This window comes from Hyaena hyaena, unplaced genomic scaffold (assembly GCF_003009895.1).
Source record: "Hyaena hyaena isolate Hyena2069 unplaced genomic scaffold, ASM300989v1 scaffold_53, whole genome shotgun sequence".
Lineage (NCBI taxonomy): Eukaryota > Metazoa > Chordata > Mammalia > Carnivora > Hyaenidae > Hyaena > Hyaena hyaena.
The window spans coordinates 3,220,193-3,247,541 of NW_024080686.1; the positions used below are offsets into that span (position 1 = coordinate 3,220,193).

General features: G+C 50.6%; 1 protein-coding gene across 4 annotated transcripts in view; it reads left to right on the plus strand.

The window, feature by feature from the left end:
* Positions 1-27,349, plus strand: part of LPIN1 (lipin 1) — an 83,450-nt gene that overhangs the window by 29,766 nt on the left and 26,335 nt on the right. For 2 of the 4 annotated variants that reach the window (XR_005528265.1, XM_039231030.1), the window contains exons 2-13: positions 3,016-3,216; positions 3,952-4,047; positions 8,137-8,444; positions 10,467-10,592; positions 12,877-12,984; positions 16,220-16,349; positions 17,656-17,968; positions 19,059-19,152; positions 19,728-19,918; positions 21,926-22,019; positions 22,761-22,830; positions 26,379-26,471. Coding sequence is in view for 3 of the 4 variants with exons in the window: in XM_039231030.1 (XP_039086961.1) it covers positions 3,016-3,216; positions 3,952-4,047; positions 8,137-8,444; positions 10,467-10,592; positions 12,877-12,984; positions 16,220-16,349; positions 17,656-17,968; positions 19,059-19,152; positions 19,728-19,918; positions 21,926-22,019; positions 22,761-22,830; positions 26,379-26,471 (1,824 nt within the window). In the remaining variant the exon portion in view is untranslated. The remainder of the gene's footprint in view (positions 1-3,015; positions 3,217-3,951; positions 4,048-8,136; positions 8,445-10,466; positions 10,593-12,876; positions 12,985-16,219; positions 16,350-17,655; positions 17,969-19,058; positions 19,153-19,727; positions 19,919-21,925; positions 22,020-22,760; positions 22,831-26,378; positions 26,472-27,349) is intronic. The other 2 variants (XM_039231031.1, XM_039231032.1) reach the window with 2 other exon arrangements.

The window sequence follows — 27,349 nt, forward strand, 5'->3', positions numbered from 1 at the left end:
CCTTCAATTTGCTCGCTGACAAGCGGGAGGGGTGCTTTGTTCTTGAGGGCAAGACAGCAGAGCACCCTTTAGTCTGAATTATTAAAGATGCGCCTTCAGGCTTTATCTTGGAGCCATCGGACCTTGCAGTTGTCTAGGCTAATGTTCTCATCTTACAGATAAGAAGCTGGGGTGCGGGCAGGTGGGAATGGTCTGGTTGTGAACTTTCTCTCTGTTGGGGATATGGCATGCTGGCCGGGGCAGGGTAGGGTGGGGGGTGCATGAGCAGCGGCCGGTCCTTAAGTTTCCTCGTCTGAAAGGCCTCGGCGTTGTTGGGAGAATTACTCGAGCACCTGGTCATGTGAGAGAATCATACAAAAATGTTCATGCTGCTTCCACTTGGCTGCAGAGTTAGAGGCTTACCCCCCTTGGGGAGCCCTGTACGTTAAAATCTACATTGAACATTGAGGCAGTGTTTTTTGTTGTTGTTGTTTTGGGTTTTTTTTGTTTGTTTGTTTTTGTTTGTTTGTTTTTTGGTAAAATAATTCCCTAGAAGAAGGATCAGGGTTCTTCACCCTGGCTGGCTCGGTTGGAAGAGCCTGTGATGTGACTCTTGATCTCGGGGTCGTGAGTTTGAGCCCCACGTTGAGCATAAGGCTTCCTTAAACCCCAAAACAAAAACAAGATGTATCAGGGTTTCAAGGAAGCCTTTTTCGCATTGCTCATCTCTTCAGGAACGGTCTCCTCTCCCCTATCACACGAAGTCAGTTAGCTTGCACGGTCACGCAGAAATTGTGCCATTTTCTATTTTTATGTGCACGTGACTTGCATTAGCAGTGGGGGCCGGTGCATCGCGCAGACCTCGTCTGTAGGTTTTGTTCGTTGCTGTTAGGGCTCTGGCCTGTTCTAAATTAGCCTTAAATCAACAGTTTGTGTTTACCCCCTGCCTGCAGGGCTTTTGACCGACCAGCATTGGGCCTCAGTTTCCTCATTTGTAAAGCGGGGGGGAGGGGTGCTACGATCACTTCTGCGCATGTCACAGGAGTTGAGTTGAGGCTTATAAAAGGTAGTTTTTGTTTTTTTTTAACTTGAAAAGACAAAGCTTGATCCTTGGCCTCAGGGACAATCTGGCTTCACCCAGTGACAGGAAAACCATAGGGCCAAATCGAGACACATCAGCGCAAGAAAGATCACAGGCCCGAACTGTGCTAACAGGTCAGGGACAGGTGTGCATGCGCAAGATGGCGGTCGCCGCGATCATTGTCAGGGACCTGAGGTGGGTGGGCTCAGCCTGGTCCCTCGCACCCCCACGGAGGGTGGGCGATCACTGGTGCATGATGGGTGGGAGGGAGGGTAAGGTCTTGGGGTCCGGCGTGCAGACCCTTCATGCTCAGATGCTGAAACCACGTGGCCTCATGAGGCCACCAAACTGCACAGAGAGGAGAGGGGAGTGCAGGTTTGACTGGGCCTACGCTTGAGGTCAGCTAAGCTGGGGAAGAGGGGGCCTGCAGGCTGGCAAGGAGGGAGCCCCCAACGGAGCTGATCCTGAGGGCGGGCCCCTAGGGGCAGGTGCCCTGAGGATGGTCCCTTGAGGGCAGCCACTTCTGAGGGCGGGCACCTGGGGGCGGGCACCTGGGGGCGGGCACCTGGGGACAGCCGCCTCTGAGAGCTGGAGTCCCACTTGGTGGAGCGAGGAGGAGTGAGTGGTGGAGGGGGGCTGTAGGGATGGCCCTCGGGGGCCATGGGCCAGTCTGAGGTGTCGGAGTCCCATCGGGCACGTGACAGGGCCAGACCGTGGCAGCGGAGGGTGGGCTCTGCCCAGGTGGGCAGGTGAGGAGCAGCCCTGAGGCGGTCGTGGGAGCCAGAGCAGGGCGCCAGCTCCTGGCCAGTCCTCTGTACCGAGCATCTCCCTGCCCGCTCACCTCCACTTCCTCCTCAAGGTCCCCTTTCGGGCTGGTGTCTAGTCTGCACCATCATTGGCAGCCGCCACTTAGTCTTCCACCTTCTGGCTGTTTCTTGTCAGTCGGCACATTGTTATCATGATACTTTCTCGAATTCATGGATCGAATCATCATTTTGTCATTCCCGGATCTGCGGTGGCTTCACGTTGCCAGCTAGAAACGTGTGGACCTCCCGGCGTGGCTTAAACTCGCATCCTTCCCTGCATGTTCTCTGTCACGGGTACAGCCCACTGCGGGGCTCTGCCCACCTTTTCCCTCCTTGCCCGCCTGGTGTGGCCCCTCCGCCCCTCAGTCCTGGCCCTTAGCGTGTGCCTGAAACAGACAGAGCCACACTGCCATACTTAGTTCCTTGTGTTTTACTTCTGTCTCCTTCATGAGCCTGTGAGTCCCTTCAGAGGACAGGGACTTGGTCTCTTGTGTCTCTGTGTCCCCACCACCAGGTCCTTTGTGGAGGAAATGCCCGGGTGTTTGCTGACCGGACTTCAGCTGATTAGCTGGGCAGACAAACCAGAGTGTTTGGAATGAATGTCTCGGGGAATCGTGGGCCAGGGTCAGAGAGACAGACCGTGACTGGGATGGAAATGGTTGTAAAGGAGTCATTGTCTTTCCTTCTCAAGCAAAAATAGTCACTTTTTTCTTCTCATGTTATTGACTATCTACTCTACTTGGCATGGTGGGCGATAGATACTAAGACTGTAGCAAATACAGTCTCTTTTTTCAAGTTTTACGATTTCGTGTGTAAAACCTACATGTGATGACAGAGCGAAGCTGGCAGGAGCCGCAAGGCATCGCTGGGCCCGGAGGGGAAGAGCCCGGTGTTAACAGATGCGTTTCTGGGGCTGCCGGGGTGGAGGTTTGCGGGCTTGCTGACCGCGTGGGGGGTAGATGGGCAGTGGGGGGGGTGTGGTGGAGCCCATTCCCTGGAACAAAATGACGCGAACAAGGTGTGCAAGTCACACGTGTAATTCATGCGTGTGACACAATAACGCGCCCATTTGGACCGGCTCTCGATGGACGGCCTTCTCTGAGTTAATTGTGTGTCCGCATGTGGGTTGTTTGTGTCTCTGTTTTCCAGGCTCAAACCATGAATTACGTGGGGCAGTTGGCCGGCCAGGTGTTTGTCACCGTGAAGGAACTCTACAAGGGCCTGAATCCTGCCACCCTGTCCGGATGTATTGACATCATCGTCGTCCGCCAACCCAACGGGAGCCTTCAGTGCTCCCCTTTCCACGTGCGCTTTGGGAAGATGGGCGTCCTGCGCTCCCGAGAGAAAGTGGTAAGAGCCTAGGACCCGGTGACCTGCGGTGCAGTTTCTCTCTCCAGAGAAAACTTGTCGTATCTTGTCTTTGGACTGAGCTTTAGACCGCTGGGATTGTGGCTCTGCACTGGAAGCAGTTGGTCCCTGAACTGACAAGTATATTAACTCATATCATGGCGTTAAATCACTCCAAAACGTAGTGGCAAAAACCAGCTATTTCTTAAGCTCCTGGGTCTGGTGGGTCAGAAATTCAGACCACGTGCGGCCGGGCTGGTGTTTCTCTGCCCTCTGAGGTCTCAGTTGGCAGACCCCGTCCAAAGATGCGGTCACTCCCATGGCTGCCGGCCCCAGGCGGGGCCCTCGGCTGAGAGTGTTGGCCAGAACGCCCACATGTGGCCTCTGCACATGGCCTGGGTGGCCTCACAACATGGTGACTGGATATAGTGTGAGCATCTGCGGAGGAAAGGAGCCATGTGGAATCTGCATTCTTCTGCTGACCTGGACTTGGAAGTTCCATAGGGCCACTTCTGTTGGGCTTCTAGCTGGGGGCAATCGCAAGCCTTCCCGGGCTCAAGGTGGGGGATGGAGGCAAACAGACTCCACTTCTGATGGGGAAGAGCACCTAAGCCGGGCCTGAGTGATTGAGATTTGGAATTGTGAGATCATTTGGGGATGTATGTGAGTAAAATACCTGTATGTCGAGACTCGCCCCCCGGAGGTTTCCTGTTGTGGTGACGAGTGTTTTTCTTTCAGGTTGACATAGAAATCAACGGGGAATCTGTGGATTTGCACATGAAGCTGGGAGACAACGGAGAAGCGTTTTTTGTTCAAGAGACTGATAATGATCAGGTAGGACGGCTGGGTGGTCAGCGTTACTTCCTAGTTTTGCGTTTTGAGCGATGCTTATCTGGAGGACACAGCGGAAGTTTGTGTGGAGAAGTAATGCTGTGCTGGGCCCTGTAGCCCGTCGTGGCAGAGAAGGGTGGCTGTTTCCCCTGACCGGGGGTGTTGGAGCCCGACAGGGTGGGTGCGTGCTGTGTCCACACAAGGCCTGGCAGTCCTGACCCACCTCTGTGTGCTCACCGCGTCCTAGGAAACCGGAACCAAATGTCATCCAAGCTGTCGTCCAGAGTGTACAGGTTACACTGGTATGTCAAATCCTGGAGGGCTGGATGTTCTAAGTTGTGTTTCGTGAGTGGCCAAATCCCTTTTCTTTTTCTTTCTTTCTTTTTTTTTCTTTCATAGTTTATTATCAAGTTGGTTTCCATATAACACCCAGTGCTCATCCCCACAAGTGCCCTCCTCCATGCCCATCACCCACCTTCCCCCGCCCATCAGTCCTCAGTTTGTTCTCAGCACTCAAGAGTCTCTCATGGTTTGCCTCCTCCCTCTCCCCAACTATTTTTCCCCTTCTCCTCCCCCATGGTCCTCTGTTAAGTTCCTCCTAATCCACTTATAAGTGAAAACATATCATATCTGTCTTTCTCTGCCTGACTTATTTCGCTCAGCATAACACCCTCAAGGTCCATCCATGTTGCTACACGTGGCCAGAGTTCATTCTTTCTCATTGCCATGTAGTATTCCATCGTATAGATGAACCACATCTTCTTGACCCATTTGTCAGTTGATGGACACTTAGGTTCTTTCCATGATTTGGAGAGTGCTGCTATGAACATTGGGTGCATGTGCCCCTATGCATCAGCACTCCTGTGTCCCTTGGTTTATTTTTTATTTTTTAAAAGATTAATAGTTTTATTAATTCGGGCACCATGTGATTTATCCATTTCTAGCAGACGATTCGGTGTTTTTCAGTATTCTCTCTCATAAGACATGTGCAACCATCACCAGGAATTTTAGGACATTGTCATCACCCCAGATAGAAACCTTGCACCCTTCATCTGTCACCTACCTGCCCGCAAGCCCCCATTCCTTCCTGAGCCCTAAGCAGCCCCTCTTCTTCCTGTTCGTATACATTTCCCTCTTCTGAACGTCCATACGAACGCCATCTTACAGTGTGTTGTCGTCTGTGCCTGGTTTCTCCCACTTTGCATGTGTTGTGGGTCCATCTGTTCCTTAGCCTGTGCTGGCAGGATAACAGCCCATGGTTTCCACGCACCCCATTTTGTTCATCCCTTCATGTGCCCCTGGACATTTGGGATGTTTCTGCCTTCTGGCCATGATGAATAATGTCGCGCTTTCGTGTGGACGCGCATTTTCGTTTCTCTCGGGCGTGTACCTAGGAGTACAATTGCTGTGTCACGTGGCCACTCTGTGTTCAGTGTTTGAGGGCCTCCCAGACCGTGGTCCAAAGCTGGGCACCATTTGATGTTCCCACCTGAAGTGCATGAGAGAGTTTTGATTTGTCCACATCCTCATCAACCCTCGCTGTCTGATTGATTCCAGCCATCCTGGGGGCGAAGGGGCAGCTCATCGTGGGTTAGTTTGCGTCTCCCTGATGACTAACGATGCTGAGCCTCTTCTCATGTTCTTATTGGATACATTTGTGTGTCTTCTTTAGTATATATTTTTAAAGTTTATTTATTTGGAGAGAGACAGCGCACGCAGGGGAGGGGCAGAGAGGGAGAGAGAGAGAATCTCAGGCAGGCTCTGCACTGTCAGCGCAGAGCCCGATGTGGGGCTCGAATCCACAAAACCGTGAGATCATGACCTGAGCCGAAACCAAGAGTCGGACGCTTAACTGACTGAGCCAGCCAGGCGCCCCTGTGTATCTTCTTTAGAGAAATGTTTAGAGAAAAGATCTTCAGATCTTTTTTAAAATTGGGTTTTGGTCTTTTTATTATTGAGTTGTTAAGAGGTCCTTAGATATGTCTGTTAGCTTTCTTGATGGTGTCCTTTGAAGCACAAAACTTAAATTTTGATGGAATCCATTTTATATCTTTTTGTTTTCTTTCCTTGTGCCTCCTTTCGGCGTCCTAGCTAAGAATAATGACGATTCACCGCTATGTTTTCGTCTAAGACAAACCGCTTTTTAGCTCTATCTTTCATTGAGAAAGCCACATTGAAGGGATCCTGGGTTGTGATTCCTTTGTAGAATCCTCTTAGATGAGTTCCTTTACGGGAAGACAGCAGCTTTCTGGAAAGGAGCCGATCTCAACAGCTCCGGGTTCTACAACACATGCCCGTAGTTTTAGTTTCAGAATACAACTGTCCCAGGCTCTGCTTCCTTTCCGTGTCCCCATCAGAGGACCAGCATCTTCCATCCTCCCTCCATCTTCTGTAATAACCCATGGCCGGTGGGGGGTGGGGGTGGGGGAGTCCCTGCCCACCTTTGCCTTCCTATTCAAAGGGAAGGCTCTGAGAAGCGTTAAGTCATAATTACTGATTCTTTCCATCTCACATGGATACTTGCATTTTAAACTTCTGCTGCCCCTTAGCTCTGGACAGATTTACCCTGTGAGGGCTGAAGAAGCACTTCGGGCGAGGCTGTGGTGGACGCCATAGACCTGTGGGCCTGCTGTGCTGGCCTTGACAGTGCCCATGGGTGGGACGGGGCTTCGCAGATCACAGTGCGTTCCTCCCCTCACTCGCACCTCTGGCGACCCCTCGAAGGCCACCGGAAGCTAGGAAGCCTGTGTCCCTCATCTCAGGATTGTTCCAGGGTACGGTCTCCCCTCCACCTGTGGGATCTGCTTCTCCCCTGTCCAAGCTGTGGACCGTTCTTTGCTCTTAACCCCGTGTCAAGGCCGTCTACATTTCTTCTTTGGCCCTCTGAGCGGCTGGGTGATATGACCTCTCCCTTCCCCCTCTCCGGCCTAAGGCTTCATCTCTCAGATATTCATTTTATAAGTGCAGCACATCGCGTGTTCTCTAAGAGTCAGCCCCATGTTTTCTTTGAGAGAGAGAGAGAGGGAGAGAGACAGAGCACAAGCAGGGGAGGGGCAGAGAGAGAGGGAGCCCCCGAATCTGAAGCAGCTCCAAGCTGTCAGCTCAGAGCTGGCTGAGGGGCTCTAGCTCATAAGCTGTGAGATCAAGTCTGATGCTTAACTGACTGGGCCACCCAGGCGCCCCTGTATATATTCTTGACTTCTTGTTACCGAGTATGGCATACTAAATAAGTCATCCATTAATACGGTGATCGTTATGGTTTTTTAAAAACTGCTAAATCATTTTTAAACTGTTAAATTGACAGGCTTGTGTTTTTTCCTTTTGTTTTTAAGAAGAGAGTCAGCATCTAATCAACAGCCGTTACCTGGGTGTCTGCTCCCTTGTTGGTGGGTTTGGGGATGGGGGTTGTCAGCTGGGTTTATGTTTTTTAAATTACTATCATCTTAATTCAGTGCATAATAGAAAATTCAGGGGCGCCTGGGTGGCTCAGTCGGTTAAGCGTCCGACTTCGGCTCAGGTCATGATCTCGTGGTTCATGAGTTCAAGCCCCGCATCGGGGCTCTGTAGTGACAGCTCAGCCTGGAGCCTGCTTCCAGTTCTGTGTCTCCCTCTCTCTCTGCCTCTCCCCCACTCACGCTCTGGCTCTCTCTCTCTCACAAACAATGAATAAACGTTAAAAAAAATTAAAAAAAATACATACACATTCCTTCTCTCTTTTATGCACACACACCCACACTGAAATGCAAAACTGAGTCCAGTTACTAGGGTAATATGATGACTCAAAGTCCATGTCTCTCCTCTTTTTTTGGGTACTTGAAACACAGCTGACTCTTGGTGGCCTGAAATCACTAGTTATCTTGCTTTGTTACAATTATGAAAACGCAGGATTCAGTACAAATGACATTGAGTGCACCGTTGACTTTGTGGTTGGCTATCTGGTCCGGCTGCCGCACTGCTGTGGTGGTGGCGACTGGCCGGCCTGCCCTGCAAGGCCTTCCCCCAGGGTGCTCGGGTAACCCCGGCTGGCCGTTAGCAGCACCCTCCTCATTAAACTCAAAGTGATGAGACTCTGAAAACTGTCTTGTCCTGTAGGAAGTGATCCCCATGTACCTGGCCACCTCGCCCATCCTGTCTGAGGGAGCCGCCCGCGTGGAGTTCCAGCTGAAGAGGAACTCTGTAGATTGGAGCCGAAGCCTGGACCCCAACCCGGCAGCCCAGGCCTCCCCTCCCAGCGAGGCCTCTTCAAGCAGCTCGTTAGTGAAGAAGAGAAGAAAAAGGAGGAGAAAGTCGCAGCTGGACAGCCTGAAAAGAGACGACAACGTGAACACCTCTGAGGATGAAGACATGTTTCCCATAGAGATGAGCTCGGACGAGGAGGCCGACCCGCCGGACGGCAGTAGGTAAGTGCATTCGAGAGGCGGGACCTGTGTCCCAATTGGGTGCATTGACCCGTTAAGGTGATTCTTGCAAACTCTTCTTTTCCCCCAGAATTCCTTGTTCTCATGGTAATGGATTTTAGGTGGAGTTAAAAAAAAGGTTTTTTGTAATGTTTTTAAATTTATATTTGAGAGAGAGAGCATGAGCAGGGGAGAGGCAGAGAGAGAGGGAGACGCAGAATTGGAAGCAGGCCCCAGGCTCTGAGCTGTCGGTGCAGAGCTGGATGCGGGGGCTTGAACTCATGAACCGTGAGATCATGACCTGAGCCGAAGTCTGCCGCTTAACCGACTGAGCCACCCAGGCGCCCCATTTTAGATGGAGTTTTAGAATTGTGTGGACCCAGCCTTAAAGTAGCAACGAGATTTGAGGCAGCTGGTAGTAACAGACCTCCTGGTAACTTCGACATCCAGGACAGAGCCAAGGACCAGAGAACTGTGCAAACTGACGCTTCATGCACCAAACCATAGTTTCAGAACCTGGGTACTCTTTATTTTTTAATTTTTTAAATTTATTTTGAAAGAAAGAGAGAGAGAGGCTGAGAGAAAGGGAGAGAGAGAATCCCAAGCAGGCTTTGCAGTGTTCTCACAGAGCCCGATGCAGGGCTTGATCTGTGAGATCGTGACCTGAGCTGAAAACAAGAGTCAGACACTTAACCAACTGAGCCACCCACGTGCCCCGGAACCTGCCTCCTCTTCTCTGGGCACCAGCCGTGTCCCCGGCAGTTGGGCTGACTTACAGTAGGGACTGATCTGTGATAGACTTCAGGTTACAAGTACGTGTAGAACGTCACCAATTTTCCCTCCAAACTTTCCCTTTTTCAGTTTTGATTAGGCCCAAGGTTTAATGGTCATCTTGTTCGACTTTGCTTTGCTTTTAGCAGTACGGTGACATTCTGCTTCTGCGTATTACGATGTTGTCACTGCGAGTTTTAAAAGAGAAAAACTCATTTGTAAAGCATGCTTGATGTTTCAGATTTTTATGTAGCTCAGTATCATTTTTGACAACTATTTTTGTATCTTGTTAGCATAAAGAAGGGATAAGGGACATTGGGAGTATCCCTCTGCTTCATTATTCAGAATAGGATTTTTTTTTCCCTTGGCTAAAAATACAGGCAGATTCACAATGGCCCTTTTCCTAACTATAGCCTCTAGTCTGCTATAGACTCAGAAACTGGTGGTTGGTCTTATTATAGTTGTCATGCCTGTGTGGCTTTTAATTCCAGAAGTTAGTGGTAGATGTCTCAGGGAACACCAAAAATATGGACAGATGGCCTCTGTGTGAGTGAAATAGTGCATCCTATTTAAATTTTTTTTAATGTTTATTTATTCTTGAGAGAGAGAGAAAGAGAACAAGCAGGGGAGGGGTGGAGAGAGAGGGAGACACAAAATCCAAAGCAGGCTCCAGGCTCCGAGCTGTCAGCACAGAGCCCCGTGTGGGGCTTGAACTCCCGAACCTCAAGATCATGACCTGAGCTGAAGTTGGACGCTCAACCACCTGGGCCACCCAGGCTCCCCGCACATCCTAATATTTAGTGAATGCATCCTACCTGAAACAAGGTGGATCTGCAATCATTTTATAATTATAAGATTCCTTTGGTTTATATCACTTATTTGTTCTGCCGGATGAAGTATTATCACGGACACCTCCGTCCGTGAACAGCGAGACCTTTACAGCCTCCCGGGTCCGGTTTCGGTGCCGTAGTGTAAATAGCAGCCTGTGTAGCCATCACGCACGTCTCTCAGTCCAGGCGCTCGAATACAGTCACTTTACATTTACTGTTCAGCCAACGCACAAAACATGTTTGTATGTGTGTCTGCCTCGCTTTCTCCCTCTCCACTGCTTGGACTACGCCTGGGTGTTAGAAGGAGATCGTGTTACTCCATAAACAATTTACAGATAATCAGGATAAAATGGAAACTTCCCTTTATTATGGATCTATCGCTAATAATTCCTTGACTTTAGTCTTTTTTTTTTTTCCCCTCCAGAACTCTTCCTAATGACATACCTGCATTCCAACAAGATGTTGCTGAGGAAAGCCCTTCCCCCGTCATGACTTACCCTCAGTCAGCATCATATCCTAATTCTGATAGAGAGTGGTCGCCCAGTGCAAGGTAGGTTGCTGGGGGAAGCGTGTGCATTCATGCACCCTCGTCCAGAGGATTTGAAGTCACTTATAGGAAGTGCGTTTAATGAAATGGTGAAATATAAGTAAAGAGTGAAAAAATGTAGTTTAGAGCAGGATTGAAAAGGACACGGGCAGACCATCAACATCTATGTGATACCCCAGTCAACCTGCAAATACGGCTCTGGGCTCCCCGCACGTGACACTGAAGTTACTCAGTGCTAAGTGTCAGTGGGAGAAAACAGGTGACTGAGCCTTTCTTGACACTTAGCTCTCAAATAAGGTTCGGGAACAAGCCGCTGCCCTAGGCACCACCGAGGTGGCTCTGGGCTGTTAGAACGATGCCCTCTCCCCATGCGTAATCCCTTCTGCCGAGTTCAAGGGTATTTATTTTCCTGACAAGAAGTCTGAAGTCCCCTAAAATCCGGTATAAATGTGGAGAACCAGAACCGCTCAGCGTGCAGGGTACCATCCCGAAGGCTCCGGAAACTTCTGTCAGTGATAACTCTGAGAGTACGTGAGCCCCTCTGAGCACTTTTCAGAAGAACTGGGGAGGGGGCAGATGGAGACCGTGTGCCCTCAGCAGGGACGGTGTCACCCCCATCGGGACCAAATAGTTGGTTCCTGGGCAGCAAAGGTTCTTAGATGTTATAATGGCTTGTGGCCTCTGGAGGGGTCACAGCACATAAGCAGATACACAGTCTGTCCGTGGTATTAAAAGTTCACAGTGGAGGGAGGGCCACTGGGGGAAAAAGTCTCGAATGTTCAGAGGTGTGGTAACACTGATCACTGTCCCCGGGACAGTGACATCCCTGGGTCATTCTTGCTCCTAATGTGTTAGATGTACTGGGAGTTTATGTGGAAGTATAGGAGGCCCTGCTTCGTGCCAAAAGCTAGAGTCCACCAGACACATTCCTCGTTCAGGTTTCTCTCAAGTGACCTCGCTAATGAGACAGCAAAGTCAGCAGCATGCGCTGGAGTCGAAGTCACAGAAAAATAGATACGTCCCATGCCTGTTTCCAGCCAGGACCGTGACAGCGAGTGTTAGCCAGCCAGAGTGGGGGCTGGGGCCCCGGGAGGTCTCCTGGAGGTCTGTCTGCAGACCAGCCCCATGCAGTAGATGCATATTGCTCGCTGCATATGTCCTTTATAATAATCTAGGAGCCATCCTTAAGAGGTTAAAAGAAACTGATGGAGTTCATTTTTATATATTTCCTTTGACCCAGCATATCCAAAATATCATCAAATAGCTAGCTTTCAGAAAGTTATTAGTGAAAGATTTCGCAGTGTGTATGATCATTGTGAATTTCACATGTACGGACCCTCTCAGTTTGGATGTGTCCTACTTCGAGAACATGGCAGCCATGTGTGGCTCGTAGCTGTTGTGATGGACAGTGCGGATGTTGTCCATTGTCTCCTCCATTGTCTCCCTAGGTCTGTGGAGATGAACCCTAAGGGAAAAACACGGCACTTTTAGAAGAAAATTATGTGGAATACTTAGAAACCACGAAGGGGTTTAAAAAAAAATCTGTTCAAATGCCCTACATTAGTTTTAAGAATTCAAAATAAATGTTTTATTTTATTTTTACATTTTGTTTATTTTTGAGAGAGTGAGCGAGCAGGAGAGGGTTAGAGAGAGGGAGACAGAGGATCTGAAGCAGGCTCTGTGCTGACAGCAGCGAGCCCGATGCGGGGGCTTGAACTCACAAAACCATGAGATCATGACCTGAGCCAAAGTCGGTCGCTCAACAGCCTGAGCCACCAAGGTGCCCCCAAATAAATGTTGTAAACACACCTCCGGATATGTTTCTCTTTCATGTGTTCCTGTCTGAATCCGGAACAACGACCATGTCGGATCGTGTGGTCCGGTGCAATTACAAATTAGGATAAATAGATCCATTTCCATATTTGAAATGATGTATTTTCTTTAAAGAGATAACTGGCAGCAGCAGAGTTGACCAAATAAATCTTTGGAGTATACAGCTTGATTAAGCACCAAATTCTGACCCGAGAAAAACCATCATTTACGGGCATCAGGATGAAAGAGAAAGTGAAATGAGTCTTTTGGGCAGTTTCCTGTTCTCGTGGTTCAAAAAATTGATGTTGATTTCCTAGCGATTTCAACAGACGGTCCCCTGCCCTCGTCAGATGCCGCAGTGCGTTCCTTTTCTTACAGATGTGATTGTGCAGAGTTAGGCAGAGAATTGATGTGAAATTTAATTTAATTGACCTATGATTTTTCTTTCTTTTAATGTCCATCACGTGGTATCCAGTAGCCCGCTAGATTGCCAGAGGACTGGCCCCCACCTGGTAGTTGTGGCCGAGGGAGGCCTTTCTAGCTCTTGCCCTCCGCAGCCTTCTCACTGCTATGCTCCGGAAAGGTAGAGGGGCCTTTTTACCCACTTGGATGTCTTCCCTAATAAAACCTCTGCTCTAACCCTTACTTAAACGCCTGTTTACCATTGACCAAATTACTTACGCAGAAAACACACAGAGATGATATAAGCGAAAATTTGGATCTAACTCTTACAAATCTGTTTGACTAACCAAATTACTTCTGAAGAGGAGACACAGAGATGATTATTTTCCTTTGGTGTTTTTAAGCATCTGTAGATTATTAGATTTTTTTTTCCCACTACTAAATTTGGTTTCTCTGCAAACTAATGATTAAGCAGAGAGCCCTTCCTAATTTTGTGGAGTGCTTGGCAAAACAATAATGACATAAAAATTGGGAATACGATCTTTGTTTTGTCTCGAGGGTTGTTCAGCAAAGAAGTTTATAAGACCTTTCATGTGAGGGGAGTTATTATAATTCCTTTCGATAGCTTTTGAGACTTCCTGAGTAATGCAATCGTGTTTCCCCAGCATTTCGAGAATATGGAATTTTTGAGACTAGCATGGGGGGGGGGGGTTCTTAAGGTTTAAGATTGCATAGGTTTGTATTTTCATCGGATGCCATAGTCTGAGATTTCTGCCTTCACCCCTTCTGAGCTGCCTTAACTCTAAGCTACACGGTGGATTTACATGGCTTCCTTTATAAAGGTTAACATTGAAGCTATGACTAATTTCTACGTGGGAAACTGTTTTCCTTTGGGATTAAAGAACCAGTTCTCAGGAGGTGCTTCATTTGGAGGTTTCATGTGCCCAGGAAAGGTGATTTTAGAAGGAGGTCCATGACATGGTGAACAGTTAACTTGCCTCCCTGGGGCTGGCAAAATCCTGAAGGCCGTTAACAGTGTTACTAAATGCATTACTTGTGAAAATCAGCCATTGACCTTGTAAACTTACTTTTTTGAACAACCCTTGATCTTAAAAGTCTATTATTTGATGGTGGGAAGCTTTGGAACCCCCCATTCTTCCATTCCGTCACACTCAGCGTTGGGAGTCTTCTCCCGGAACACCGTCCGTGAATCCAGATTCCACAGAGCGTGCGCATGTATTTGTGTACAGAAGGCTTTGGACAAAGGCTGGTAGTGCCCACGTGTCACCATTTACGTGGCGTGTTGAGCGGGAGAGATGGGACTCCTAGCTTCCGGCTTCCACACCGGGCTTGGTTCTCTGTGAATGTGAATTTGCGGCCCTGAATACCTCTCTGGAAACCGATGGCTTGTGGCGTCCATCAAAGGATCAGAGTATCAGGGAATCTGGAGTTGGTGCCGCAGGAGAACTGTGTTCAGCATTTGCCTTCTTCTCGAGCAGCGGTTGGCCGGCGAGAGCCGACGGGGCCACAGGCGGCCCTCCACCTCTTCTCGGGGTGCTGCGGGAGCGCGGCCAGTTTGTTTCCGTGTCATCTGTGGCCGCGTCGGTGCTACGATGGCCGGACCGTGCGGTTCTGACAGAGATCGCGGAACCCACGAAGCTTGAGCTGTCCGCTCTGGCCTTTCACACATGAAATCTGCTGGCCCCTCCTCCTCCAGAGCAAGTTCAGTCTCAAGGGCTTTACTTAATTTCGTGCAGTGGGTGAGACAGTTTCTTCTTCCACAGAACTTATAACAACATATAAGTATTTTATGTGATAAATAGAGCAGCAGGAGCGTGTGAAGCGACTTGAGCTCGGGGTGCAGTGCTGATGAGGACAGGGGGCCAGTCGGGGTGCAGTGTTTCCGTGCAGGCGGTCGTAGGCACGTGGGAGGGCACGACACCCCCTCTGCCCATTCCACCTGCAGTGACTGTGTAATCGTGGGCACACAGTGCCCGGAGAGCGTTGGCCCTTTGGAGAGAAGCATAATTACTGGACTAGAGGGAGCAAGAGAGGTGAGAAGGTGACGGGCGTGTTACCACTCAGATGAACGGAGCGCTCACTTCCTCTCGTGGGACCACTTCCCAGGGGGTAGGAGAGGGGGTGTCCGGAGGCGTGCCCCGTGGCGCGCACACTTCTAGTCCACACGCTGGTGAAGGAGCGCGCGAGGGCCACACCGCAGCAACGTACCGCCCAGATGGTTAGGCGGGCAGTGGGCACCGTGGGCTGTCGATGAACCAGCCTGTGAGCACCTCGGTGTGACATGGAGGCGGGAGAGAGAGAGAGAGAGAGAGAGTGGCTAGTCCGGTCCAAATGGCCCAATGGACAGAGATCTGGGGACCGATTTGGCCATTGCGGGCTCCTGTCGGTTTGATACAAGTTGGGTTTTATCTGCGACTGCTCGTCCTGACAGGAAGGTGTATTCGGCTGGAGTTGAAATCTAACTCGGGTCCGTGAGGCCAAGCCTGGGGGCTGGTGGGGCATGGGGCTGGGGAAGAGGGTTAGTCCCAGCTTCATGCGGTACCGGCGTGTAACTGGTGGAAATGATGTGGGAGAATAAAGGCAGGGAGTGATCACAGGGGTATTTTTTCTCATCCGGGTGTTGTTGAGGTTACTGTGAGAAGTGAGATAGGATGTACTCTTGGCTGGACAGAGAGGGAAGGCTTCGTTCCGGTCCAAAAAGTAGACCTATGGAAAATAGAGAGGAGAACACAAATTCCAGCCCCTTAAAAGCTGGCCTGAGCATTAAGCCTCATGGTATGTTGCCACAGAACGAGCCTTAGCAAACAGGTGGATCTTTGAAGGATTCCTGGAAGATCTAATATTTTGTAAAATCTCAACGTAGAGGCTCCTGCCACGCTAGTGAGTTTATCTTTGGCCTTCGGCATTTGTGCAAAGTTGGCATGTGAACCAGTTCCCTGTTTTCAAAGCCAGTGCGGATTCATGTGTTAAATGTGGAATTTGATGGGGGCGTGGCTGAGAGAGGGGGGCCCCTTCGCCGCTGAGAGCTGACAGACTCGGGTTGGAAGCTGAGAACGCAGGGGAGGGGAGCTCAGGGCGAGGTGGGGAAAGGTGGGTGGTTCCGAGATGAGAGCAGACTCTATTTTTCCCCCTTTCTATTTTCATCTGTCTTTCCCGCAACTTTCCTTTCTAAATGCCTTCTCTCACCTTGGGGTTTGGAGGCAGGGCCCACAGGTTGCCCAAATTGGTAGCTCCTTCCCCCTGTCGCGCGTTCTGTGGCCCCCTGGTGGCCACAGGGGGGAATGTCGTGAAGCCTGTGTTCATTCTCTGGGCTGTTTGAACCATAGACTTCTGGGCCAAAAACATCTCAAAAAGTTTCCCTTCCCCGTTTAATCACGAATTTGTGTTCCGTTAAGCCCTTCAGGCTCCCGACCTTCAACACCGAAAAGTGATTCAGAATTGGTCAGTAAGGCCACGGAGAGGACGGTGCAGAAGAATAATCTGGAAATGCTCTGGCTTTGGGGAGAATTGCCCCAGGCTGCAAAGGTAAGCCCCCCCTCCCCGCCCCCCATCCCACCTCAGTTCTGCCGTACACCGAGGATGGTTTCCAAAAATCTTGAAATGGGCGTACTCTTTTCTCTCTAGAAAGTTTGTTTCATATTCCAGTCTACTAAAAGACATCTTGGGTATATTCCTATAAATTTTTAAAAAAATATTGTAAGGCCTTTAGAACACACTATAGCTTCTTGTGTCCCCAGTAAATATTTGTAATATGAATGAACGAAGGAACTAATGAAGGAGCGAACGTTGAAAGCACTCCTAGGAAGAATCCACACAAGCAGCTCTTAGGAGGGAAGGCCTATCGAGGTAGAGCTGTGGATTCTTTCCTTCTCTGGGTTATAGTTCGCTTTCATGAAAAATGCTGATTTCTCTGCCCACAAGCAGTAGTGCTGACCCAGCCAGCTGTCTTTACAAACTCATGTCATTTGCTGCCGGAGAAACGGCGTGAAAGTGCTAACCCATCGCTTCTGGCAGAACGCTTCCGACCACAGACGTGCTACAGCGTTGCGTTCGTTTGCACTAGAAGCTGTGAGATCGGATACACAAATGAATACCCCCCCTTCTCGCCCTAACCCATACATTGCATTTTGGGTTTTCATGTGGATAAATCTTTTCCAGAGCTAGAAACTCCTCGGAGAAGTAGGCTCAAATGTTAATTTCCCACTCCTGTGAACCGATCGCCAGTTCTTTACTAACTCACTCACATTTTGGGGGTAAACTTCATTAAACTGTGACATGCTTATGCCCAGAGCATAAGCGTGCAGGAAATAACATGTTCACACTGTGAGGGTGTCCGTGGGACTTGCACCCAGACTGAGAAGCGGGGCTTCACCCACTTCACCCAAAGCCTACCCTTTGTAGTTACCATTCACATTCACCCCCCGGAAAGACAAACAGCCTCCAGCGGAGGTTAGTTTGACAACATTCATCATGTTGTGTGTAGTTGTAATTCGTTGCTTGTCAATGCTGCAAACTACCCACCATGTGAATATACTTCCCATTCTACTGGTGGACATTTATTTGAGCATCTTTTTCTATTTGTTGGCCATTACTAGTCTCACTTACTTCTCCTTGGAAGTTTGATGTTATAGATGAGAGTGCATTTGCTGTGCACACGCTGGTTTTTCTAGAATCTTTTGGCAGGTATGGAAATTGTTGGGTGACTCCCGAGGGTGGTCAGTTCTGCAGATCGTTAGTTGGTGAATTGTGTTTCCCTAACTAACTCTGTTTTTCTGTTTGCCCACGCGCTGACCGTTCTGTCTGTCTGTCTCTCTCTGCCCCTTCGATCTAGTCATCTCCACACAAGATGAAAGACTGCAGTCCATTAAACAGTAGAAAAATCTGTGATAAGATGCACTTTCAGACCATTCAGAGTGAATCTTCAGATGCGTTCAGTGACCAGTCGCCGACGCTGGCCAGGCCTCCCGTGCCGCCCGGTTTAGAGTCGAGCAAGCCTCCAGCGGACATGCAGTTTGTGAACGAAGAAGATGTCGAGGCCTTAGGAGCTGCGGCCCCGCCTTTACCCACGATTGAAGACCCCAAGCCCCCCTCTGCCAGCGCAGCCCCGACGGCGAGCAAGACCGATTCTCCTTCAAGGAAAAAAGGTGGGAAGGCCGGTGGGAGCCAGCTCTTTGTGTGTGAACTTGGTGCCCTGCACGCTAGGGTTCCCTCTCTCAGGGGTTCCAAAGTCATCAGGGTGGGAGCTGAACTGGGGCAGCCGTCGTGTGCAGGGTGCTCCCTGTTGCTGAAGGTGTTAAGTTATTAGAATAGAGTTCTAGAAAATCAGATGACAGGAATCCTTGGGGGTGGTGCGGTGAGTCCCCCACGTTGTAGAGCGGGGTGCTGGGATCCAGAGGGATGAGGTCTTCACACACTTGGGGCTGTGTAGGGAGCTGATGACGGAGCTCATCGTGGCCTTTCTCTCCCTGCGCCGAGCTGCAGTCCATCCAGCACATTACCTGTTTTAATTTCTGCGAGGGCTCATTTCAGATGAGCATCTGTGCGTTTGCCTGTTTTTGCCGGGAACCCGCCTGCTAGAACATACGTGCTCTGTGAGATCAAGAATCTCTCGGTCTGGTTTCCTTTTGTTTCCTCTGCGCGCAGAATAGTGGTTGGCACACAGCAGGCACTCCATAATTGCTAGTCTGAGACACAGCTGGCTGCCTATCAGGAGGCACCGACGTCCAGCCTGATGTGTTAACCACGCAGCTCTGTGCAGTTTTCTGGATGGGTGTGAACCAGTGGGTGAACTCTGTGGCAGGGGTGAGCGGGAAGTCTGCAGTCCCGTGCGCCGTGACTGCCGTGTGCCGCGTGGGCTGCCGCGCCTGGAGTGCTGACCAGAGAAGGGCTTCCTTAATGACCGCTCTCGTCGTGTGATGATGATGGTGACAACGGGGGTTGCTTCAATATATCGCATGCCTAGACCGCTTTACGCCCTTCACACACAGGGGACAGAGACTCCTCAAAGTCCCATAACTTGGTCAGGGTCATCCCATTGGCGGTGATGGGGTCGCGTGCTGACTTGGGTCAGTCGGCCTCTGGGGTCGCGCCTCGGACTTCCAACTCTCGTGTTCTTGGGCCCGTGGGGGCACTTTTGCGCGCATCTGCACGTCATGCTTTAAATGCTTCCTAGAGCGACCCAGAAGCTGTGTTTCTGGAAGATGGGTGTCTGACTCGGCCCATGTGCTCTTTCAGACAAACGAAGCCGGCACCTGGGTGCTGACGGCGTCTACCTGGATGACCTCACGGATATGGACCCCGAAGTCGCTGCCCTGTATTTTCCCAAAAAGTAAAATTTACTTTCATTCCTCTGATCATTTTCTGTTAGTCAGTGTGGGTCTGGTTCCTTCCTTGCACTTGGTTGAAAAGCGAGTGAGCAAAGGGTGCGGGAGGCTCAGAGTTTACTGTGAGAAGCGACCGGTAACCCCAGTGGACTTCCTCCGGAGGCGCGCGTGTGGCCCTGTCTCCGGACGGTGGCTTCCCACCTCTGAGCAGGAAGGCAGGCACGCGGCTGCCCCCACGGTGACATGATGGTGGTGTCGCTGCAGCCGGCAGCTGCCCGGCCCCGTCCCGCCCCAGGAGAGGCTCCTCCGTGGGGCCCCTGTTCAGTCCTGTGACCAGCACGGAGGGCTGGCTCCTGGGAGGTCCTGTGACCTCACTGGACACCGTGCCTTCTCCTCCGTTCATGTCACACAGGCTTGGGAGGGGACCCAATGCTCGTTTCTCTCCGAAGGTTATTCGTTGAACTTGTTTCCTTTGTTTTGGTCCCGAGATGGCCTGCTTCGCTCCCTCGAGGGCTCTCGCGAGGCGGGAGTCATCTGATGTCCTTCGACCTCAGAACGTCTCCCCTCTCCCTCCTTCCAGCGGAGATCCTTCCGGGCTCGCGAAGCACGCCAGCGACAACGGCGCCCGGTCCGCCAACCAGTCCCCGCAGTCCGTGGGCAGCTCTGGCATCGACAGCGGCGTGGAGAGCACCTCGGACAGCCTGAGGGACCTGCCGTCCATCGCCATCTCCCTCTGCGGGGGCCTCAGCGACAACAGGGAGATCACCAAAGGTAACGCCTGGCCGCTCTGGCCGCGAAGCCCGTCCTCAAGCCACGAGCGCCCTCTTGTGGCCACCGGCTGGAACGTCCGGAAGCTTGGGCTCTAGTTCATGTCACAAGTCGCTTTCCGCTTGGCTGTGTCTGTGATAGCGCAAATGACTCCTTGTGGCTCAAGGCCCGTGTGTTGCTGGCTCGCAGGTGGCTGACCTGAGAACAGTCTGCTGTTCACGCATGGCTTCAGGGCCACTTGAGGTCAGGCATGTCTGCTGAGCACGAGGTGTCTCCTTGCCCTGAGCTCGCCCTGCAGAGGTGTCCTGGGGACCCAGTGGGTGTGTCAGTGGGTGCGGAAGCACAGAGCTTTGGAAGCATGCAGGGATGCTGTAGGGTCTTGGAGGAGGGAGGGACGTCTGAGTCTGAGCAAGTCCTGGGGCGCTTCCCAGCTGGGTCTGAAGGGTGCTCTCAGGCTTGGCGTAGGTGGTGAGTTAATTCCTAGCAGCTACCGTATTCATAATGACGGTTTTCCAGTACTCCAGTGGATGCACCAGCCGCCACCAACTGCCGAATTCCTTGCGTGGACCTAATAGCCCCGGTGTCCCTCTACCACCCACTGCCACTGTTCTCTCTTTTTCATCACCCCCCTTTCCCCCACCAATGATCGGTCTTTCCAGTAGGGGGTGGGGGAGGGTGTGCATTTCAGCCCCTTGCCGCTCACGGGCCACCGTCTTCCCTTCCTGCCCTGAGAAGCCGTCCGCGACTCCCGTCTCCATCCTCAGGTCCCTTCAGGGCTTTGTGCATTTCTTTTCAAGGCTGCGGCCCTTGATTCTGGTGCCCGAACCAGCCCATCCATCGCCCTGGTGAGGAACTGAAAGAAGTTGCTTAATGTGATCCAGCTGGTTTAGTCCATCACAGGAAGTCTTTCTAAGACCCCTGCCCACTAATAACCAGCCACATTATGTTTCCAAATCTCTGGTGCCAGCCTCTCTGAAGCCTTGAAGGGGGGGCGGTGAGCACTCTGTGGATGGGTGGGGGGTATGAGGAGGCTGGTGTTTGATGGTATCCCCTCTCTGGTACATGTGTACCCACTGTCATCTCATGGGGGTCCGCACAGAGGAGGCCAGATTCCCATGGCCGGGAGCCCCCGAGGAGAGTACCTAGTGGTATGAATTAGGATTCCAAAGGTACGTGTCGTGGCCAGTCTGAGTTGGCATCATGATCCGGGGTGACTCTCAGTGTCCTGGGCCTCCCCGGTCCTGGTTTTGTGCAGGGTATATAGGACCTCCCTAGGGGAAGGGTGGAACGAATCAGAGAGGTGGTCAGAGCCTTCCCTCATCAGGGCTCAAGACACGGCCCGGCTGAATGGGGCACCTCCAGGGGAGGCCGGGGCCTTAGGTCAGCGCTCGTTACGGAAGCCAGAGTCAGGGCTCAGGTCCAGGGGCTCCTGACCCTGTGCCCTTCCCGCCTCCCCGAGCGTGCTGGGGCTGGGTGGGCAGGGAGGGTCTGGGGCCAGCTTCTGCACCTGCAACGCGGGGCAGGGATCAGCACCGCGCCCCTGACCCTGAGTGAGCCCTCAGGACGCTGTGCCCTCCATTCACCCCTGAGGAAGCCGGCGCGGTTCTGAGCCCCATGCTACGTGTTACACACAAGGGGACCGAGCCTCGGGGAGGTTAAGTACTTGCTCACTACAAGCTCACACCAATAAATGGGACTTAACCTGAGTGGGCTGGTTTCCGAGCGCGCTTACCACTCCGCTGCTTCTGCAGACGCGTGTGCAGACGGCTGTTTCCCCTGCCTCACTCCCTGCGGGCTCGCCTCCCCACACCCTCCCGCTGCCGCCGGCCTCACTTCACTTCTGCACAGGCTCCGTCCCCAGAGCTAGCCGAAGCCCCTGTACAGGGACCTTGGGAGAGTTGTCTATACAGCTGGAAGACGCTTGTGAGCGAGTGAGTGGAAAGCGAGCCGACTCCTCCGAACGGAACGTCCCTTATGTCGGCTCCTCTTTCCCCCCGATTGCCTTCACAGATGCATTTCTGGAACAAGCTGTGTCCTATCAGCAGTTTGTGGACAACCCAGCTCTCATCGACGACCCCAATCTTGTGGTGAAGATCGGGAATAAGTAAGTTCCTCTGGGAAGTCCTTTCGGCCGTCACGTGGCACTGTGAGACTTTTACTGTTTTCAGATGCGGAGACCGCGACAATGAACCTTAGAAACATATAACCCTTAGATAAGTTATAAAATGAGGTCTTTGTTCACAGTTATTATTAGCTCCTCACTATTGGCATAACCCTGTGGTGTTATCTAGTTGGTAGGCTGACGTGGGTTTTCATGTTTGTCAGTACTAGATTTTGTAACAGAGGGTGCCCGATCTCAGCCCGTGGCGCCTGGGCCTCGGACCTGTGTCGTGCACGGGCGGGAACAGAATAGACGGCGTATGACCCCAGCTTCGCTGTCTCAGGTCACGGCATGTGCAGGTGTTTTTGTAGCCTGTTGGCAAGCTTTCTTCCCTGACGGGAGGTCAAGGGCGTTTAGGTATTAACTTGGGGAACCCGGTTGCCTTTTCTGTGAAGTGTGGCAAGAGATGCCACAAGCACACAGGTGGCTCAATGTGCCGTGGTGCTCAGCACAGTGGCCGCCACGTCTGCCTGTCTGTGCTTGGCCCCTGGGACTGGCTGCTGTGAGTCAGCAGGGCGAGGGGGCCCCGCCAGGGAGGAGCATGTAGGGGAGGGGGAGGGTGCTGGCCTGTTAGGGACGCCCAGCTGGAGTTCTAGAACTTTCCATGACTGTTTCTCATGACGCTTGGAGGAGTTTTCATTCTGAGCCTTGATCTTTGACATCTGTTTCATTTTCTCGTGTCAGGTATTATAACTGGACGACGGCGGCCCCTCTGCTCCTGGCGATGCAGGCCTTCCAGAAGCCTCTGCCAAAGGTGAGCTTTACCATGAGGAAGAAGAGGTGGCCCTGAAGGTGGTGGGGAGACTCATCTTGGTGGTTGGAATGTCACTGTCATCTCAGGAACCACAAAGTTCATTACATCACGTTCTTTTGAAGGTCATGATGGGAAACGTCGGGAGGTTGGGCTCTGCCTCTCTCGCACCCTGAATGGCCTTCCTCCCCCTCCTGCTTGATCAGGGCGCAACCTCCTGGTCACGGCGGCGCCAGATCAAATCCTGCCTCCGGGGTCCTCTCCCGACACCTCCCATGTGCTAGGGACACAGGCAGGGGCAGCGCAGGGGGTGCTGGATGTCAGAGCACAGGGATGACGAGGGGTGAGAGAGAAGGGCTAGAGCGGTGGCAGTGTGGGTGCAGGGAGACGGCGCGTCAGATGTTGGCAGCGTCCGTGCCGCTCAGCCAGGAGGCAGGGAGCGGGCAGGATCTGGAAGCTTCTAAGCTGCACGAGGCGGCTGTGACGGCCGCAAGGAGGAAGCAGGGTTATAAGGGCAGGGGGGCCCGTGTAGCCCACCGTCCCTCGTGCTCCCCCGAGGACCCACTGGACGCTGGGCTTGGAATCATTCAGTTTTCCACCCTGTGTCTTCCTCCTAGATTGTACGTTCTCCGTGCCGCGAAGACCGTGCCTCACCTCGTCCCCTTAGCAAGTGCCTTGTGCCGTGTGGTGCTGTGGCAGAGCAGATAGTTCTGATACCTGGGGTTCTTGAAAGTCTCCTGACCCCGTTGAGCCCGTGCTCGCCCCTTCCCGCACGTGTGCCTGCGTATGCGTGCAAGCGCGTGTGCCTGCGTGGGTAGGCGTTTTGGGATTTGGAGACTGTGACCTCATCGGTACTTTGTCTAAGGTCATGTTTCCCTCGCTGCTTTTGTTTTGTCCCCGCCTGGTTCCTCATGGTATCCGTGGCCCAGGATTTTCTTTTGAAAAAAAATTTTTTTAAGTTTTTTTTTTTTTTTAAATTTATTTCTGAGAGAGAGAGAGAGAGAGAGAGAGCGTGCGAGCCAGCATGAGCAGGGGAGGGTCAGAGAGAGAGGGAGACACAGAATCTGAAGCAGCCTCCAGGCTCTGAGCTGTCAGCACACAGCCTGACGTGGGGCTCAAACCCATAAACTATGAGATCATGACCTGAGCCGAAGTCGGACGCTTAACCGACTAAGCCACCCATGCGCCCCCAAAATTTTTTACATTTATTTATTATTGAGAGGCAGAGACAGCGCGAGCAGGGGAGGGGCAGAGAGAGGAGACACAGAATGCGAAGCAGGCTCCAGGCTCAGCTGTCAGCACAGAGCCCAATGTGGGGCTCGAACTCACGAACCGTGAGGTCGTGACCTGAGCTGAAGTCAGAGGCTCAACCGACTGAACCACCCAGGTGCCCCGGCCCAGGATACATTTCTCAGCTCTTATACGGCAGGAGGAAAAAAGACCAGTGCGATAGAAATTTCCTTTATCTTAAACGATTTAGCTCACAGAAGGAGTGCATGTTGTCCCTAAGCTTAGTCTTTGTGACACGCATCCTAAATCCTTTTCTTTCAGTCTTCCACCCTGCCTGTGGCGTTTATTACTATAGAATTTGGTTTATGTGTGGAATGCGTCCATCACTGATGGTGTCGGAGTTCGTATCCCTTAGAATGGCCCTTCTCCCTCCTGTGCAAAACTTGGGAACATAGCCCATCTTTTTCCCTAGTATTCTCTTAAATCTCTGACCTGTCTGGGTTTTATTTTGAGAGTGACAGGGGTATCGGGAACCAAAATCAGTTTGCGTTTGTTTGGTTGTTTTCCAGCTGGTTATGGAATCAGGATGCTTTCCTTGTAGGAAACAGAGTGACTACAAGTAGCTTAAATAATAGGGGTTTCTTATCTGACATAATAAGAATCTCAGAGGTTGGTAGTTTCAGGCTCAATGAATTTGGCTTAGCTTCTCTGCGATTTTCTTGGCTTGCCCTTTATGTTCACAAGTTGACTGCCTCTACCCACACCCTCCATCATCCTCTTAGGCAGCCCCATCCCAAATAGGAAGGAAGGATAGAGATGGATTTTGCCCTTCTCAATGGCCACCACTTGGTCACATGATCGCCCCCAAGCCAGCTGTGGGCAAAACAGTGGCGTGAATGTGAATGACATAGACTGACCGAGGTCAGAACATGCTGCTGCCTGGTTCTTGAGCAGAGCTTTAGATTTGTTGGCAAGAAAGACAGAGGCTGATGTGTCCAGGGAGGCAAGTAACCGAGTCTGGCATAGCTACCTAATTATCTCAGCACCTTTTGTTACGTAGCTCTTTCTCCCACTGCTGGGCACTTACAGCTACAACATATACTCCATTTCTTTATGGATTTGGATTCATTTCTGGACTGTGTCTTCTGTTCCATATATATGTTTAGTCATGTACCAACATGCGTTCTTTTAACTACCGTAGCTTTTAAATACATTTTAATATCTCATAAGGCTTGTGCCTACTTAATACTCTCTTGATTATGAATTTTCTGGGCTATTTTTGTTTTATAAATGAACTTTAGAATCACTTGGTGTAGGTATGAAAATAACCCTGGTAGTTTTTTTTTTTTTAAATCGGGGTTTTGTTACATTTATGGATGAATTTAGGAGGAATGGGGTAATCAACATCTGTATGAACTATCCTTTTTGTGAATAGGTTATGAATGATTTGGTTTTTGGTATATTAGGAGTTTATTTTGTATCAGGTAGGGTTTTTTAAATGACTGAAAGAAGCACACTTCAGGCAAAATATGCGAATTATTTATCTTTCTGCTTACCTGCAGTCCGTTTGGCTGGAAGACATAGCCTGTTTTTCCATTACTAGCGGGGTCTGTCGGTTCTTTATTGGTTTTGTGAACCATTTTCCTGGAATTTACTTCACGATCGATATTTTCTTCTTTGGAAATAACTTAGAAAATTGTGAATTATTATTTAATCTTGCCCCCATTAAACTCTCATTTCTTTAGGGCAAGAGTATGAATTTTCTTTTTAATACTTGAGGTTTTAACCCAAATGCATCTTCTGAGGTTCAGTGGGTCATAATTCGGCAGTTTACATTTACTAAAAAGATCCCGTGCATTTTATTATTGTTTTTTGTTTGTTTAAAACTATTTTACCCTATATGCCATGTTAGTCATTTCATTTTTTAATTTTATAATCATCATGTTGAGAGTAATGGTATTTTAACCAGTAGATCACTTTATTTTGCAAACTTCCGGTCTTACTAATCACTAATGATTTTCAATGCTTTCTTTTTTTCTGTTGTTGTCATGTTGTATCTTATTTGTTGCTTGTTTATTCCTTCACCATCTTCTTAAGTCTTCATGCTTAAGTTATCTTCATGTAATTTTGGACGCCATTAGGTTTTGCTTCTCGAAAATTTTTAATCCACAAATAGTATGTTGAGTTTTCTCTGATTCTTTCTTTCTTTTTTTTTTTTCTTTAATCTTACTTTAATTTGCATGTGTGTGTCTTTCGGTTTGAATGTGCTAAGTTGATCCTTTTTTGGTTCCATTATTTATGTTGCCATCCATTTAAAACAGGCCACTGTGGAATCTATCATGAGGGATAAGATGCCAAGAAAGAGTGGAAGATGGTGGTTTTCGTGGAGGGGAAGAAACCCCACCATCAAAGAGGTAAGCACGGGAAACGAAGGGGTGTTTCCATCTAGCTCAGCCAACTTTGGGCTTGTGGAGTGTGTGTTGGTGCTCATGTGTCAGAGAAATAAGCCTAAGGCCCAACACTCAGTTTCTAGGGGCTCTGGGAGGGAAAGGCCTCCCAGGGTGAGGGGGAGGTATGGAGGAAGGTGGGGAGGCATGGCTAGAGAGCCGCATTCACCTCCTGACCCCCGTTACCTGCAGGGGTGGGGTGGGGGGGCTGTGGTCAAGTCACTTCCCCTCTGGAACTTCTTCATCTGTGAAAAGAAGGGATTCAGTCTGAGAACTTACTTTTCTTTTCAAAGTTAAGTATCTCTCTGTTGCTTGTGAGTATAGTTGGAATGAGGTAACACTTCTGGTGGTAGACTAATTCTCATTAGTCATTTCCCTTAAATAGCTTGTCTAAATATACATGGCTTTGGTTTCCACTTCTATAGATGCCTATGATTTTTTCCAGATCTCTGTCAACCTCTCAACCTATTTCTGGAAGCAACTTCTTGGCTTGACTTCCATGCCCCTGTGTCCACCTGGCTTGCTTCCTTCCAAGGCCGTCCCCACTCTGGCTCCACCCCCATAAGAGGGGCCATCATCGAGGGCTGTCTTAGGTTCCTAGGTTCTCCTTTCCCCCTGGCATCCCCACCCATGCCCATGCGATGACTCCACTTTTGTTTGCAAACCAGACATTGTTTTGTATTCCATGTTCACTTATCAAGGAGCCAACTGTGTGCATAGTCCAAGTGAATGTTTCAAGACACTTCACAACTAGTCATTTCTAAGACCGAACGATGGTGTCTCGTGAATTCTTCCTTCACCGGACCATGGTCAGAAAATGGCGCCAGTGTCCCTCCACAGGCTAG